The sequence below is a fragment of the Numenius arquata genome, chromosome 16 (assembly GCF_964106895.1).
Source record: "Numenius arquata chromosome 16, bNumArq3.hap1.1, whole genome shotgun sequence".
Taxonomy (NCBI): Eukaryota; Metazoa; Chordata; class Aves; order Charadriiformes; family Scolopacidae; genus Numenius; species Numenius arquata.
The window spans coordinates 14,307,047-14,321,004 of NC_133591.1; the positions used below are offsets into that span (position 1 = coordinate 14,307,047).

The window sequence follows — 13,958 nt, forward strand, 5'->3', positions numbered from 1 at the left end:
AAGGGTGGGTGTCAGGAGGATGGAGCCAGGCTCTTCTCAGTGATGCCCAGTGACAGGACAAGGGGCAACGGGCACAAACTGGGACAGTGGAAATTCCATCTCAACATGAGGAGGAACTTCTTTCCTGTGAGGGTGTCAGAGCCCTGGAAGAGGCTGCCCAGAGAGGTGGTGGAGTCTCCTTCTCTGGAGACATTCAAAACCCGCCTGGACACGTTCCTGTGCAACCTGCTCTGGGTGGACCTGCTCTGGCAGGGGGTTGGACTGGATGATCTCCAGAGGTCCCTTCCAACCCCCACCATTCTGTGAAAGCCATGAGTCCCTGCTCTCTCCGAGATGCTGCTCAGCCTTTATCAGCCTTCCCCGAGTTTTCCTACACTTCAAAGCCACTTCAATTTTCCAATTACCCTCTGGTGCCACCGCTGGAGCCATGTGCCCCATTCCAGGTCTCAGCATCTTGGCAGCTCTCTCTGTGCCCTGTAACAGAACTATTTTCCTTTATCGAGCACTCTGGGCTTTGCAGGATTTTGTGACAGCAATGTTACCCTTGCTGGATTTCACAGAATCACAGAATGATACGGGGTTGGAAGGGACCTCTGGAGATCATCCAGTCTAACCAGAGCCAGACCTGCCAGAGCAGGTCCACCCAGAGCAGGTCACACAGGAACGTGTCCAGGTGGGTTTTGAATGTCTCCAGAGAAGGAGACTCCACCACCTCCCTGGGCAGCCTCTTCCAGGACTCCTTCCCCGTGCTCTGCCAGTTTTTCCTGCCCTTTACAGAAGTGTTACCCTCTGTCTCGCCGGGTTTTGCTCTGTGTCATGTCGTCATTGCATTGCACGGCCCTGGCTTTCCCCTGGCCGTGGGAGCGATGCTCCTGCCCACCTGGAGAAACGGTTGCTGCAGGCAGGGCTCTTCGCAGCCTTGGGGCCTCTGGCCTTTATCGTCAGCCCTTTGTGGGGGCGAGGATCAGGTTTATCTCCCCAGGTCCCTCCCGTTCCACTCTCCCTTTCATCTGCTCCGTGCGTCCCTCCCTCCCTCCCGCTCTCGCCTTCCTCCCGTTTCCTGCAGCGGAGGCAAACAAACGAAGGCAAAACCCTTCTGCTTTGGGTCTTGCCTCTGCTTCCCCGCAGCCCCTGCTCCCACGCTTCCCTCGCCACCTAACGAAACAGCTGGGAGACAGCTAATTAGCTCAAGGGGTAATAATTACCCTCTTCTTGATACTCTTCAGCCCTCCTCCTTTACAAGGGCATGTAGTGGTAGGTCGAGGGGTGATGCCTTCAAACTGAAAGAGGGGAGGTTGAAATGAGATCTCAGTCCCTAGGTCCCTCAGCCTCGTTCCAGTCCCTCAAGGGGCTCCAGGAAAGGGACTCTGGATCAGGGAGGGGAGCCATAGGAGGAGGGGGAAGGGTTTGACACTGAAAGAGGGGAGATGGAGATGAGATCTGGGGAAGAACTTTTTTGCCGTGAGGGTGGTGAGAACCTGGCCCAGGTTGCCCAGAGAAGCTGTGGCTGCCCCATCCCTGGAGGGGTTCAAGGCCAGGCTGGAGGGGGCTTGGAGCAACCTGGTGTGGTGGGAGGTGTCCCTGCCCAGGGCAGGGGGTGGCACTGGGTGGGCTTTCAGGTCCCTTCCAACCTAAACCATTCCATGGGTCTATTCTATGGTTTCAGGAGAAGCTGGGTGTTGTGCTCTTGTGTACCCTCTTGTGAGGGTCTGGCACAGGGAGGAAGAGGATGAGGACGTTCAGGAGGAGGAGGAGGTTCAGTCTCAGCTGGGACGTCAGGCTCTGACCCTCTGCACCGCTTGGTGCCGATGCAGATGGAGCTGGGGATGAGCCCAGGAGACGGAGGTGTCCGGAGGAGCAATAGAACAGGTCTGACGAGTCCCACAGCCCTGCAAACGCAGACAAGGCTGTGGCTGCCATCGGGCAGCGCTGGGAGACCCTCAGGGCCTGACTGGCCGCACTGGCCGAGCTGGGACCTCCATCGCCACCATCCCTTCCCCAGGCCCAGAGCTCAGCCCTGGTCGAGCCCCACGTGCCAGCGCCACGACAGCTCAACCAACGCCACGGTGGCGGCAGCGCTGTCCCACGGCTTTGTGACATGCTGTTGGTGGCACCTCCACACGTGGAGCTGCGAGATGGGATCGGCTCCATCCCTGCGGCTCCCTTGGAAGCCGGGTGAGCCCCAGCGTGTCCTGGGTGCCGCCGAGCAGCGCAGGTCTCTCCAGGACAGCACTGCATTGCAGGGGAGGGCTCTCCTTCCCCAGGCTGGTCCTTCACCGGCTGCTGGCTCTGAGGAGCTGCTGGGGAGCAGGGGCTGGGGTCCAGCAGCTCTGAACGTGGAGCAGGGACCTCCTCTTGGCTGCTCCCACGGGCAAGACGGGGGTTTTTCGGAGGGGCAAAGCTGCCAAAGCCCATGAGGGTGAGTCCTTACCTGTGCCCTCCGCACGGGGATGCCCGGGCACTGCAGAAACCCCTGGTTAATGCAGAGCAAAAGGAAAAATTGTCTCCTGAGCAGGGAGACAGTGGGCACTCGCTGCCCACCGGGGGGCAGGGGGGGACTGTCCGTGGCTCAGCATCCATCGCTCCCCGCAGCCCTCCCTCACGCGCTGCTTGCTGTGGCGGGGGCTATTTTTCCATGGAGCCTACATGTCACCGGGGGAAGCTATTTTTGATAAAACAAACAAATCTTTCCAGCTTTTCTAAAAATAGCCATTGCCCTTTTTTTTTTTCTCCCCCTCCCTTCCCGGCTCAGGCTGCCTTAGAGACAGAAATCCGCCTCGAGCCATCCCGTTATTAATACCAGTAAACAAACCCTTATCTCCGGTGCCTTTTTCTAGCGGGAACATGTGGGGGCGGGAGCCACCCAGCTGCCAGGAGCCCCCGTCCCCCCCGTCCCTGCTGCCGGCCTCCCCGTGGTCCCACGCTGCCTCTCCCGCCGGCAGGCACAGCCCAGGTGGCTGGTTTGGGTTTGATTTGGGGTTATTACTTGCGCTGCCGCCTCCTTCGCCGGCTCGAGCATCTCACGGAATGCCGAGAGGGATGCGGTTGCCCTTCCAGGTGCTGAGTTCGCTGCCTTCCCCTCCTGCCCCTCAGCATCCCCGTCCCTGTGTGCCTGTACTCCCTATTGATGGGGATCGGGGGGCTCACAGCACGAAGGGGGGCAGCTCCTTCCCCAGAGCAGCCTAAAAATTCAGGTTTAAGGGGAAACCAGGATTTGTGGAGGCTTTCTGCACACAGAGAGAGACCCTGCCAGGTCCTGGGCGATGGATGGATGGATGGATGGATGGATGGATGGATGGATGGAGTATTTCTCAGCAGGGAGTAAAAAGAGAAATACCTTTTATTACAGATAAAAGCCTCTTATGTTTCTAGAGAGCAGAAGGCAGCCCCGCTACGGGACAGGCACGCGGGCGGGTACAAAGCGCTTGGCGCCAGGAACATGGAGCTGCTGCAGATCCTCTTCTTCCTCCTCCTCCTCCTCCTCCTCCTCTTCCTCTCCTCCATGGAGGGAGCCGGAGATCAGTAGCAGTGCGCGATGGTCTCCATGTTGAGGAAGCGGACGTGCATCTTGGTTTCGATGTCGATCCCCTGCCACATCTGCAAGGGGAAGGGGGTGAGCGGGGCCAGGCGGGGGCTCGGCTCGGTGCTCACACCGAGTGCCCAGCTCCCTGTGGCCACCCAGAGCTGAGCGGAGATGCCACCAACCTTAAGGAAGTCTTCGAAGGTGATGCCCTCATAGACCTGGTCCGGCCCCTGGGTGCAGCGAGAGAGAAGTCATTACGGCTGCCCCACGCCAATGGGGCAGAGGCCTCGGGGCACTGGGTCACCAGGGGGTGGGTCCCTCGGGGCTGTGGGACATGTCTCCCGTGGGCACACCGTGCTGACCCCGCACCGTGCCCCATGGCCAGCCCGGAATTAGTTCCCAGAACCACCATGGCTTTTTAAAAGGCACTAAATCCCCGAGCACTGAGGATGGTGCTTTTTGGGGTCCTGTTTGCTCACACACACACCGCCCCCCCCCCGCCTTGGGCTCTTATAATGGAAAAGAGAAACCCTGAAAGTTGCTGCCTGCAAAAAAAATCTCCATCCAAAGCAGCCCAGGCACAGGGCAGATGCCCCGGGCAGGATGGACACCTTCCAGCCCCATTTTTGATACCATCACAGCACCGCTGTGTCGCGACAGAGCGAGGAACCGGCTCCCACCATTTGTCCCACACAGATGCTGGCTGCCTCCATCATGGCCCCGTCGGCGATGGACCGCGCCGACTCCTTCTCCAGGTGGGGGTTCCCCGACAGCAGCTCCTCCACCACCTACGAGGCAGCGGGTCAAAGCCGGGGCCGGGAATTCGGTGGCGATGGGGCGGGAGGGACCATACGTTACATTTCTGTACTCCTGCAGCGTGATCTTCCCATCGTGGTCTGAGTCGTACATGTGGAAGAGGACTGGGAGAGGGGGAGAGGAGGGCGGTGGGGTCAGGGGAGCCCCGTCCCCCCGTCATTCCCTCCCCCCAGCCCTGGGTTTTGGGCAAAGCCTCACATTTGAGTTTCTCTTTGCGGAAGCGATCGAGCTGCTCCTCGTCCATGTTCATCTCGATGGGTCTGAAGTAGGACATGATGGTCAGGAAGTCTTCGAAGTTTATCTCGTCCGCCAGCCCATCCGACTCCGGCCGCAGGTTCCTGCCGAGGGCGAAGCCACCGGTGATGGGCTGCTCATACCCCCCGCCCCGGCCACCCACTCCCCCCTGCACGTCCCTCGGCAAAGCTTTAGGACTCATTTTTCCCCAAGACTTCGCTTAAATTTCTCTAATTCCCACCCTGGCTCCATCCCAGCCTGTAGGGAGAAGATCTTTGCCCCGCCATGTCCCGCTTTCAGAGGATAACCCAACTACCCCCCACCCCCGCTCCCCGGCGTGCCGGGGGTGTCCTTACCGCTTGTCGAAAAAGGCGTGGACGATTTTCCCCCTAATTGGGTTGAACTCCAGGTCGGGGATGCTGTCAAAATTCTCCTTGCTGCAAAGGAAACAGAGACGGCCCCAGGCGTGAGGGCCCTGCGGAGGAGGGAGATGCTCCGACGGGCAGCGAAGGGCTGGGACAGAAGCCCCGACCCCGTTCTTTCAAAGCAAACGTGAAAAAAAAAAAAAAAAGAAAAGAGGTTTTACGTGAAAAACCCCGATTTGCCTCAATTCAGTCTGAAAGCAAGCCGTGCTGTCACATGGGTCTGTGCTTGGTCCAGCAACGGGGGGAATTTTTGTCTCCACTAAAATGGGGGTTTTGGGAAGCTCTGGGACACAGCGGCTCGACCTGCAAACGGCTACAGGCTTTTCAGAGCCTTTTCCCAGGAATAATGTCCCGAATGGGGCTCGATGAAGAGAGGGAAGGAGCTTCTGCCGTCCACCCTCCTCTCAGCTTCCTCTGCCCTCCACCGTCCCACGTCGTGCTGCGCAGGCACCAGGCTGAGCCTGCGCCGGTCCTTTGCTATCGACTTTTTATAAAGTGAAGAATTAATCTCTGGGGGGGGGCGGGGATCGGAAGGCTCCCCGGCCCGTGCTGGCTCCTGGCGTGGCTGGTGAAGCCGGTGGGATGTGCCAGAGCTTTCCCGAGGAAGCGGAGTGGTGGCTTTGGCGCACAATTGCCTGGACAGACACCAAGGAGGGGGGAACAAGGACGACCGCAAATGCCACCGTAGCTGCCGTGTAGGGACTGCTCATTTCCCTCCCCAAAACTGATTTTAAAGCCCGGGGGGGGGGGGATGCTTGGCAGGAGCCACCCTGCTCTCAGGCCGCTGCTTCTCCACTCATTTTCCCTCCTGTTCTCCTCAAAGCCCCAGGGCAGAGAGAGCTCAGCACGGTCGTGGGGTGACCGGGAAGGACAGGCACATCCCCTCAGCCCGGGGAGCCGGGTGTCTCGGCCAGGCACCCCCCCCGCCAGCCCCTGGCAGTGGGAATGGAAGCTCGTACCGGATCGTCAGCTGGTCCCGGCTCAGCTGCTTGAATCGCCGGTGAAGGTGCTCGATCTGCTCGGAGGTGACTGTCGGGGGAGAAGAGAGAGGTGACAGGGGGTCCCTGGGCACAGAGAACACCCCCAGGACACCCACCCGCAGAGCTCGTGTCCTGCCCAGGGGCAGGAGGAGACTGGTGGGCACCAAAACCTGCCGCAAAGCTCATTCCCTGGGGGAAACCACCAAAGCCCACCCCATCCAGCAATAGCCAAAAGGCTCCCACACCCCCCGACAGCAGGGCAAGGCTTTGGGTACTTCTTGGCACAGTTGTCCCTGTCCCCGTTTCCCTTTGGTGGCTCCATGCAGCCCTGCAAGGGCCATCTCACTGCATCAGTCCCCGTATGCTCTGTCCCTTGGTCGCTGCAGGGGGTGACAGGGTGACCCCAAGGGCTGGTTTATCACCGTTCCTGGTCTGTAGAAACTCCTCGGGTCCAGACCCTATGGCATAGCATGGCATGACATGGCACGGCAGGATTCTACCCCCCCCCCGCCTCAGTTTAGGATCCTCAGAAGCAGACCCTTCAAACAGACTTGACCATTTAATTTGGGTGTTGGTGGCACCGTGGGCAGGAGCTGTGACCAGGGACCAGGTCTCGACCTGCCCCAGGACATCTCTGCTTGCAGCTGGGAGGGGAGGTTCACGTGCTCATGTCCACAGCCAGGCCGGGCCACAGAAAATAACACTAAAAAAAAAAAACAAAACCCCAAAACAACCCCAAAGCTGAGAGCAGCCACCTGTGTCTTCCCAGGGGCAAGGAAAGGCTCAACGGGGACGAGATGCAATGGCACCCAAAAAGCAAAGCTGGGCTTGGAAATCGCAGCTGCCGCCCAGGTGAAGCGGGGGCTCCAGGAAGCTCCAAACCATGGGGGTAGGCACTGCCCCCCCCAGGGACTGCCCCCCCCCGGAGCAGCAGCCCAGGGCAGGGGCTGGAAGCGGGATGCCCATCAGCCTTGCCTTGAGCCCCAGGAGCGCTGAGGTTGCAGCCTGAGGCTCAGCAGCATCTTTTCACCTCCTCAATCCCACGATGACACGGGCTATTTTATTTATTTTTTTTTTTCCCCAGCTGTAACCAGGCTCTACAACCCCTCGAGGCCACACAGAGCCCGACACTCGTGCAAATATTGACAGCAGCCATTCCCAGGAGCCTGGGAAGCGCCTTTTGTCTCCATTTGCAGGAGCCGGTGGCGTCTGTCCGGGCACCAGCTGGACCCACACGCTCGCTGCCGCCCCGCCTGGAGCCGGGCACAGGGCAGGGATGCGCCGGCGTCTGCTCATCAGCCCTTCCCAGCGGTGCAGAGAAAGATAAAAGCACGTTAAAGTATAATTGAGGGGTTGGAAATGGTTAACTGCTGCGGCTGAAAGACAACAGGTCAACCCAGAACTCTTCCTGCTGGCTGGCTGGCTCCCTCGCCCTCTCTCTCTCTTTTATTATGTTTAAATAATGTCCTTTGCTCGGGTTCTGACTGTTGTTTCGCAGCCTTGAAATAGAAACTCTATTGATCTGTCAGGTCGAGCAGCTACAGACCTCTATTAATGGACTGGAAAACCCATCTGGGCTCGTTGCTGGGGCTCAGTGTCTGCGCCGGGTCCCTGCTGGTGCTGGCAGCCGCCAGCCCCTTTGCAGGATGAGGCCATTTAAGCCCCCTAAACCAACTTTGGGGTCCCCCCCTCTGAGGGTCCCCCCTGCCTGGCTCTCAGGTGGTGATGCCCAGTTGCACGGGCACCACTCATTTGCCCATATGAGGGTTTTTTTTCCCCCAATCCCTCTCTGGCTGGTGCTCTGCTGCTGTCCCCACACACACAGAGGAACTTTCTCCGGACTTTGCTTTCCAATTTTGGCCACAGAGAGGTGACCTTTCGCTTTCTCCCTTGTCAACATCGCCGTCACCATGGGAGCCTGTGGGCCACCAAGCCTTCAGCATCTGGGACGTGGTTGCACGGCAAAATATTTGATCTCCTAGAAAAATATCCCAGATGCTGACACGAAGCTGTGGCTGCCCCATCTCTGGAGGGGTTCAAGGCCAGGTTGGATGGGGCTTTGAGCAACCTGGTCTGGTGGGAGGTGTCCCTGCCCAGGGCAGGGGGTGGCACTGGGTGGTCTTTAAGGTCCCTTCCAACCCAAACCATTCTGTGATTCTGTGATTCAGAATCACACTGAAAGAGGGGAGATGGAGATGAGATCTGGGGAAGAACTTCTTTGCTGTGAGGGTGGTGAGAGCCTGGCCCAGGTTGCCCAGAGAAGCTGTGGCTGCCCCATCCCTGGAGGGGTTCAAGGCCAGGTTGGAGAGGGCTTGGAGCAACCTGGTGTGGTGGGAGGTGGGCTGGTGGCACTGGGTGGGCTTTAAGGTCCCTTCCAACCCAAACCATTCTATGATTCTGTGACAAAAGACTGGGCTCACTGGCTGGATGCTCACAGTTGGTCCAGCCCCACTCCCCATCCAGCCCACAGCTGCTGGGCAAAAAGGCAGCTCTTCCTCCCTCTTTCCCCAAACCCAGGTCTTCCTCGCCCGGCACTGGTCCTGTGAAGGGCGACAGCGCTCGGCTGCGTTCCAGGAATAAAAAAAAAGCTGCGCCTGCAAAAGGGCAAGGGCTTTCCCGCGAGAAGGACTGGCTCAAGGGCAGCAGAGGCTCCGGTGCTGCAGGGCCCGTGTCCGAGCACGGGAACCTACGCTACAGGGGAAAAAAAAAAAGGTATTTAAACCCAAGGGCGCTGGGTTTGCTGTTTTCCAGCCTGCGGTGGTTTGTGCTGCTTGAGCAAAGGGTGTCCCCTGGGAAGGGACGCACAGGAGGGGCTCAGCCCCACATTGCCCTCCCTGGACCAGCCTGGGTGCGGGAAAAGACCACACTGTCCTGGGAAAAGCCACTTGAGCACCACCAGGCACACGCCGCTGCTGCAGCTTCGTGACCAAACACGTGTCAGCAGGGATGGGAACCAGCCCCACGGCCCTGAGCACTTTGTGGGTGCCCCTGTGGCTTTCGGGGTTTAGAGGCAAAGGACTGTGCCACGGGCACATCCTGGGATCCCTGCCCTGTCCCTGCTCCTCCCAGGGGACCGAGGATGCCCTCCACGAGGCCGTACCGCAGCAGCAAGCCCAGGGTCTTCTAGCAGCAGCCGCAGCATGATGGTGGGAGCCCGGTGAATCCTGCCGCCACCCGGGTCGTGCCATGGGGTCACCACCCCCTGAAATCTGGTTTCGATGAGACTTTTTGGGGTGTTGCCTTTGCAAAGCCGTCCCCGGGACTGACTCACGGGGGCAGTCGGGCGTGAGGCCGGTGCCTCCCACGGGCAGGTGCTGAGAAAGGCCCAGGGGCAGCGCTCCCCAGGCCAAGGCGTTCCCCATAAAACCTCCTCCCACCCCCGGGGGCTCCCCAGGGTCCTGCCAGCGGGGAGGGCTGAGCCCACCCCAGGGTGGGCTGTGGTGCTCGGCCCTCCCTGGGGGAGGAGGAGGAGGAGGGAGAGGGGAGGAAGGGCAGGGATGTGGCCACAGTGGCAGGGATGGGGAGAGTTGCTGGACCAACTCAGCCTTGAGCTGAGGAAGGTGGCAGGTCCCCAGAGCTGTCTCCCTCCATCACAGCTCGCTCTCCGTCCGGCAGGAGCTGGAGGAACCTGGAAGGAGCATCCCAGTCTCTGTGCCAAGAGCTGGCCACATCCTGGGGCACCCCGGAAGGACACGACCACCCTGTGTCCTGTGCACCAAGCCCTGCTCGGAGCTCTGGGCCACATCCCTGCTGCAAACCCCCCCCTCCCCCCCCATAACCGCCGGCCGTCATGCACCGAAACAGCCCTGAGAGCCCCACCATCGAGTGGCTCCTGGACAAAACAGTGACACGGGGACAATGTCTTGCACCACGGGGTGTGTGTGGGGGAAAAGCCTGGCTGGGACTCACACAAGTGCTTGCTTGACACCCTGGCTGGCAGCGGTGTGGGACCAGGGGGGTGCGGGAACATCCCTGCAGGTGACATGGCTGCATCCCCCCCCCCCCAAACCCAGGTGACATGTCAGCACCCCCGGGTGACATGCCTACATTCCTCCCCCACCACCTTCATTCCCTGGAGATACACCAGCACCCCTAGGTGACATGTCTACACCCCCCCCACCTTCACCCCCCCATCCCCCAGTGACATGCCAGCACCCCTGGGTGACATGCCCACATTCCTCCCCCACCGCCTTCATTCCCTGGAGATACACCAGCACCCCTAGGTGACATGTCTACACCCCCCCCACCTTCACCCCCCCATCCCCCAGTGACATGCCAGCACCCCTGGGTGACATGCCCTACACCCCTCTCCCCCGCAGCCCCCCCCCTCCGTCCCCCGGTGACATGCCAGCACCCCTGGGTGACATGCCCTACACCCCTCTCCCCCACAGCCCCCCCCTCCATCCCCCGGTGACACGCCAGCACCCCCGGGTGACAAGTCCTACACCCCCCTCTCTTCCCCCCCCCCCCCCCCCCATCCCCCGGTGACATCCCTGCATCCCCCCAAGTGACATGTCCTGCACGCCCCCTCCCCGCCGGGGTGACATGTCCCCGCAGCCCGTGTCCCCCTCCGTTGGGGGGGTGCGCAGTGCCCTGCGGTGGGGCAGGAGCGCTCCGGGAGGGGGGCTGGGGCGGGGGGGGGGGGGTGGGAGGCAGCGGGCAAGGCCCGGCCAAGGTGCCCCCGGGGCCGGGGGGGGGGCGGTACTCACAGCCGGTCCTGTCCGCCAGCTCCCGCATCTCGGCGGGCACGGAGTGCGCGGAGCCCATCCCGGGCCGCTGCACCGGCCGCCGCCGCCGCCGCCGCCGCTTATAAGGGCGGGCGCGGCGGGGGAGGGAGGCGGCGGCGGCGGCGAGGCGGCTCCCCCGGGTCCCTGAGCTCCCCGCCGCCGCCGCACCGTCCTTAGGTTCCAGAGTGAACAGCCCCGCCAGCGGGCTGGGGCAGATGGGACACCCCCCTGCCCCCCCCCCCCCCGCAACGGCAGCGGGGATGGCTCCCCCTATGCTGGTGGCGCTTGAAGCCACTCGTGGCTCTGGGCACTGCGTGGCCCCAGGAGAATGACAAGGAGAAGCCCCCATGCCCCCCCCCCCCCCAGCCTGGGGTCTCCCTGAAGAAACAAGGACCCCAGCTCCCACAGGAGCCCTTCGGCTTCCCCCATCCCAGAGAGAAAACAGGGGGATAGAAGGAGGGTGGGAGCAACCCAGGGTCCCCCCCCCCCAAAAGAAACGCAGCCCCTCCCAGGGCCAGAGGCGGTGGCTGTGACCCCGGGTGGTGCAGGGGTGGGTGTTTGTGTCACCGTCTCTCCGGCTGCCAGACTGGGCCCCAGCAGGGTGACACGTCAGCCTCCCACCAGCGAAGCGCTTCCCCGGGACGCGGCAGGAAGCACAGGGCGACGGCAGCAGGTACCCAGTCAGTGCCATGTGTTTATTATTATTTTTTTTTTTTAAAGCCAAATATAAACAGGAAAGGAATCAAATCATGTCCAGCCTCCACCTGTCCCAGGATCCAATCAAATATCTGTTAAAAAAAAAATAAATAAAGATGTCCTCCATCCTGCAACCTCAGCTGGCTCGGGGGTCCTCACCCTCGGGGCCTGGGACAGACAATTTTTCATCTACTGCAGCTTTTCGTCCCTTCCAGGCATCCCCAGGGGAAAGGAGGAGGGTGGGAGAGAGGGGTGACACACGCACCGCTCTGTCCCCCTGTCCTCAGGGGAAGGAAGAGCCACCAACCAGGTAGGTAGGGCCCCCGGGGCTGTAACATCCCTTAGAGATGCTCGAAATTAGGCAGGACAACACCATGAGCAACCAGGTGTGCATGTGACGGTGCCTGGAAAGGACCAGAAGACCCTCCGGGACCCTCCTCCAGCCCAAAGAGGTCCTTTCCTCCCCTCGCCCACCTGCACTGGGTGGCAGAGCCCCAGAGGACGTACCTCTGTGGCCCAAGGCTGGTGCCCAGAGCTTTGGGGCCTCTGTTGTTCCTCTAACTGTTGGTGACAAACTGTCACGGTTCATCACCGAGGCCACAGGCCATGCCCTTGGCTCTGGAGGCTGCCGGGCCACTCTGCAGTGTCCCCCCTCTGGGTCCAGAGGGGTTGGAAGACATCCCAAGGGGCTGCTGCACCATCAGGGAACACCCCTTTGCTGGTGGGGGACCATGAGCAGCTCTTCAGCCTCTCCAGAGCAGCAGCACATCAAGACAAACCTCCCCGAGGAGGCTGCTGCCCACAGACCCTCACTCCCTGCTTGGAGAAGTCTCCCCCCACTCTGGGAAGTGGACTTCGCAACCTGAGCCCCAAAACCCAGCAGCACCCCTCAAATCCTGCTGCTCAGCCCTCCCTGCCCTTTCCACAACCATCCAGGCAGCAAGGACCACTCCTTCCTGCCCCCTCCCAGCCTCAGCTTTCCCCCCGTTCCACATTTTCAGTCCTTCACCCCCCAGAAAGCCATTTGAAGGTGACAGCACCCTGGCTGTCCAGTCTGCAGGACTCTGCCCCCAGGGCACTTGGGAGCAGAAGACTTTGGTACCGCACCAGCCCACCACCCAGGAGAGTCTCTCTGCTTGGTGGGATGGTGGGTGGGCAAAGCCAGGCAAGAGAAGGGGGGCCAATTCCACCTTCTCCAGAGAGAAAACCATCCCTTCTCCCTGCACAGACACGACGGGACGAATTCTGATGTATGTGCACATGTATCATCTTTAACATATGGACATACACACAGACCTGGACATTACTCACAGACACAAGGAATGTTTGGGATCCATTGGTGTCTCCTTGGGGAAACGGTGGCTGCAAAGATGCCCGTGCTGCCAGAAGGGACTGAAGGGACAGAAGAGCAAAACACCCAAAGTGACCTCCATCAACCCAAAGAGGGGTTTCCCAGTGCTGCAGGACCTGGGGACTGATGCGCATCTCAAGAGGTTGCTCAAGCAGGGACAGAGAAGTGTCCTTGGGGGTTTTCAGTTCTCCCTGGTCACCCTGGGGGCTTGGGCTGAGGTCTCCCACAGCTGCAGGTGGGACTTCCTCCTCCCTAAGCCCAAAGACTCGACTCATGGCATCAACAGAGCCTGCCCCACAGGCAGCAGCAGGACACAGAACGTGGCTGTCACACCTAACCGAACAGGATAAAAAGGGGGAGCTTTTACATACTATTTCCTTTGGTTTTGTCCCAAAATCGGACTGATGTCCTATTGAAGTGCCCCAAGTCTCTTCCGAATTTGGCACGTACAAGGCTGTGTCGGTGACACAGCCTGGGTGACACCAACCCCTACATAACCATGCACTGGCACGGTCTGCACAGCAAAGGAGACAGAGAAACCTGCCCCAGGGACAGTTTCTCCATCAAAGTTTGCCGAAGGGAGGAGAGGGTTTGGGTACAGGGCTGGCTGGGCTGCCCTGTGTCCCCTGCAGCACGCCTGTCCCCTCTTGCACAGCAACGCTTCCCTTTTGCGCCCCGTGCAAAAAGGGAAATGGTTACGAGTCCGTGGGTGGGGGACGCGCGTGTGAACCACAGCTCCCACACTTCCTCCTTGGCCAGGCTCTTTTCAGAGTATAAACATGGGGTGTCCCCAGAAGGATGGGTACAATGGGCTCTGCTGGCTACTCTGGGACCCCGTCTTAAAGTACTCAGCATGTTCTCAAGTGGGTTTGATGTGCATCGTCCAGCACCAGTTTCCAGAGAAACTTTGGGCAGCGTTCTGTTGACTCCTGGGGCTTTTTTTATGGCACGATTCTACCTGGCAGCACCTCCAGCCGAGGACTCCTACGAGCTCGCTGTGTGGCAATTCTCTCCATGCGCTCCAGAGGTGCCAAGAGCTCGTCCCTTTGGCAGAGGGGAGCATAAAGCCCCAGGAGACTCAGGGTCATCCATGCAGTCACAGAACCAGCTGGGAATGGGGAGCCCAGGCCCTGCTCCTGCTTGCCTCTTCTCAGCTACCAGCATCCCCCTTGTGACTCAACAGTCCCATTCCCGACCTTCCAGGAA

General features: G+C 60.4%; 1 protein-coding gene across 2 annotated transcripts; it reads right to left on the minus strand.

Annotated features, from left to right (window-relative positions):
* Positions 1-3,323: 3,323 nt before the first annotated feature.
* Positions 3,324-10,779, minus strand: TESC (tescalcin). Of its 2 annotated transcripts, XM_074159655.1 has the most exons (8): positions 10,688-10,779; positions 5,958-6,027; positions 4,930-5,010; positions 4,538-4,677; positions 4,382-4,443; positions 4,204-4,311; positions 3,706-3,753; positions 3,324-3,597 (listed from the first exon to the last, which is right to left on the minus strand). In XM_074159655.1, exons 1-8 carry the CDS (start codon positions 10,743-10,745, stop codon positions 3,520-3,522), a joined length of 645 nt encoding a protein of 214 aa, XP_074015756.1. In that variant the 5' UTR covers positions 10,746-10,779; the 3' UTR covers positions 3,324-3,519. The 2 variants fall into 2 exon arrangements, with proteins under 2 accessions (XP_074015756.1, XP_074015757.1); XM_074159656.1 differs by lacking the exon at positions 4,930-5,010 and having other exon boundaries at positions 3,520-3,597; positions 10,688-10,745.
* Positions 10,780-13,958: the final 3,179 nt, after the last annotated feature.

What these genes read in the sequence shown, in the direction of transcription:
- TESC (XM_074159655.1), bottom strand. Translation starts at nt 10,745, where the DNA reads ATGGGCTCCGCGCACTCCGTGCCCGCCGAGATGCGGGAGCTGGCGGAC. An exon ending in CACGCCTTTTTCGACAAGCG is followed by an intron (nt 4,678 to 4,929) that starts GTAAGGACACCC and finishes CGCCCTCGGCAG; the next exon opens with GAACCTGCGGCCGGAGTCGG. An exon ending in CGCTGCAGGAGTACAGAAAT is followed by an intron (nt 4,312 to 4,381) that starts GTAACGTATGGT and finishes GCTGCCTCGTAG; the next exon opens with GTGGTGGAGGAGCTGCTGTC.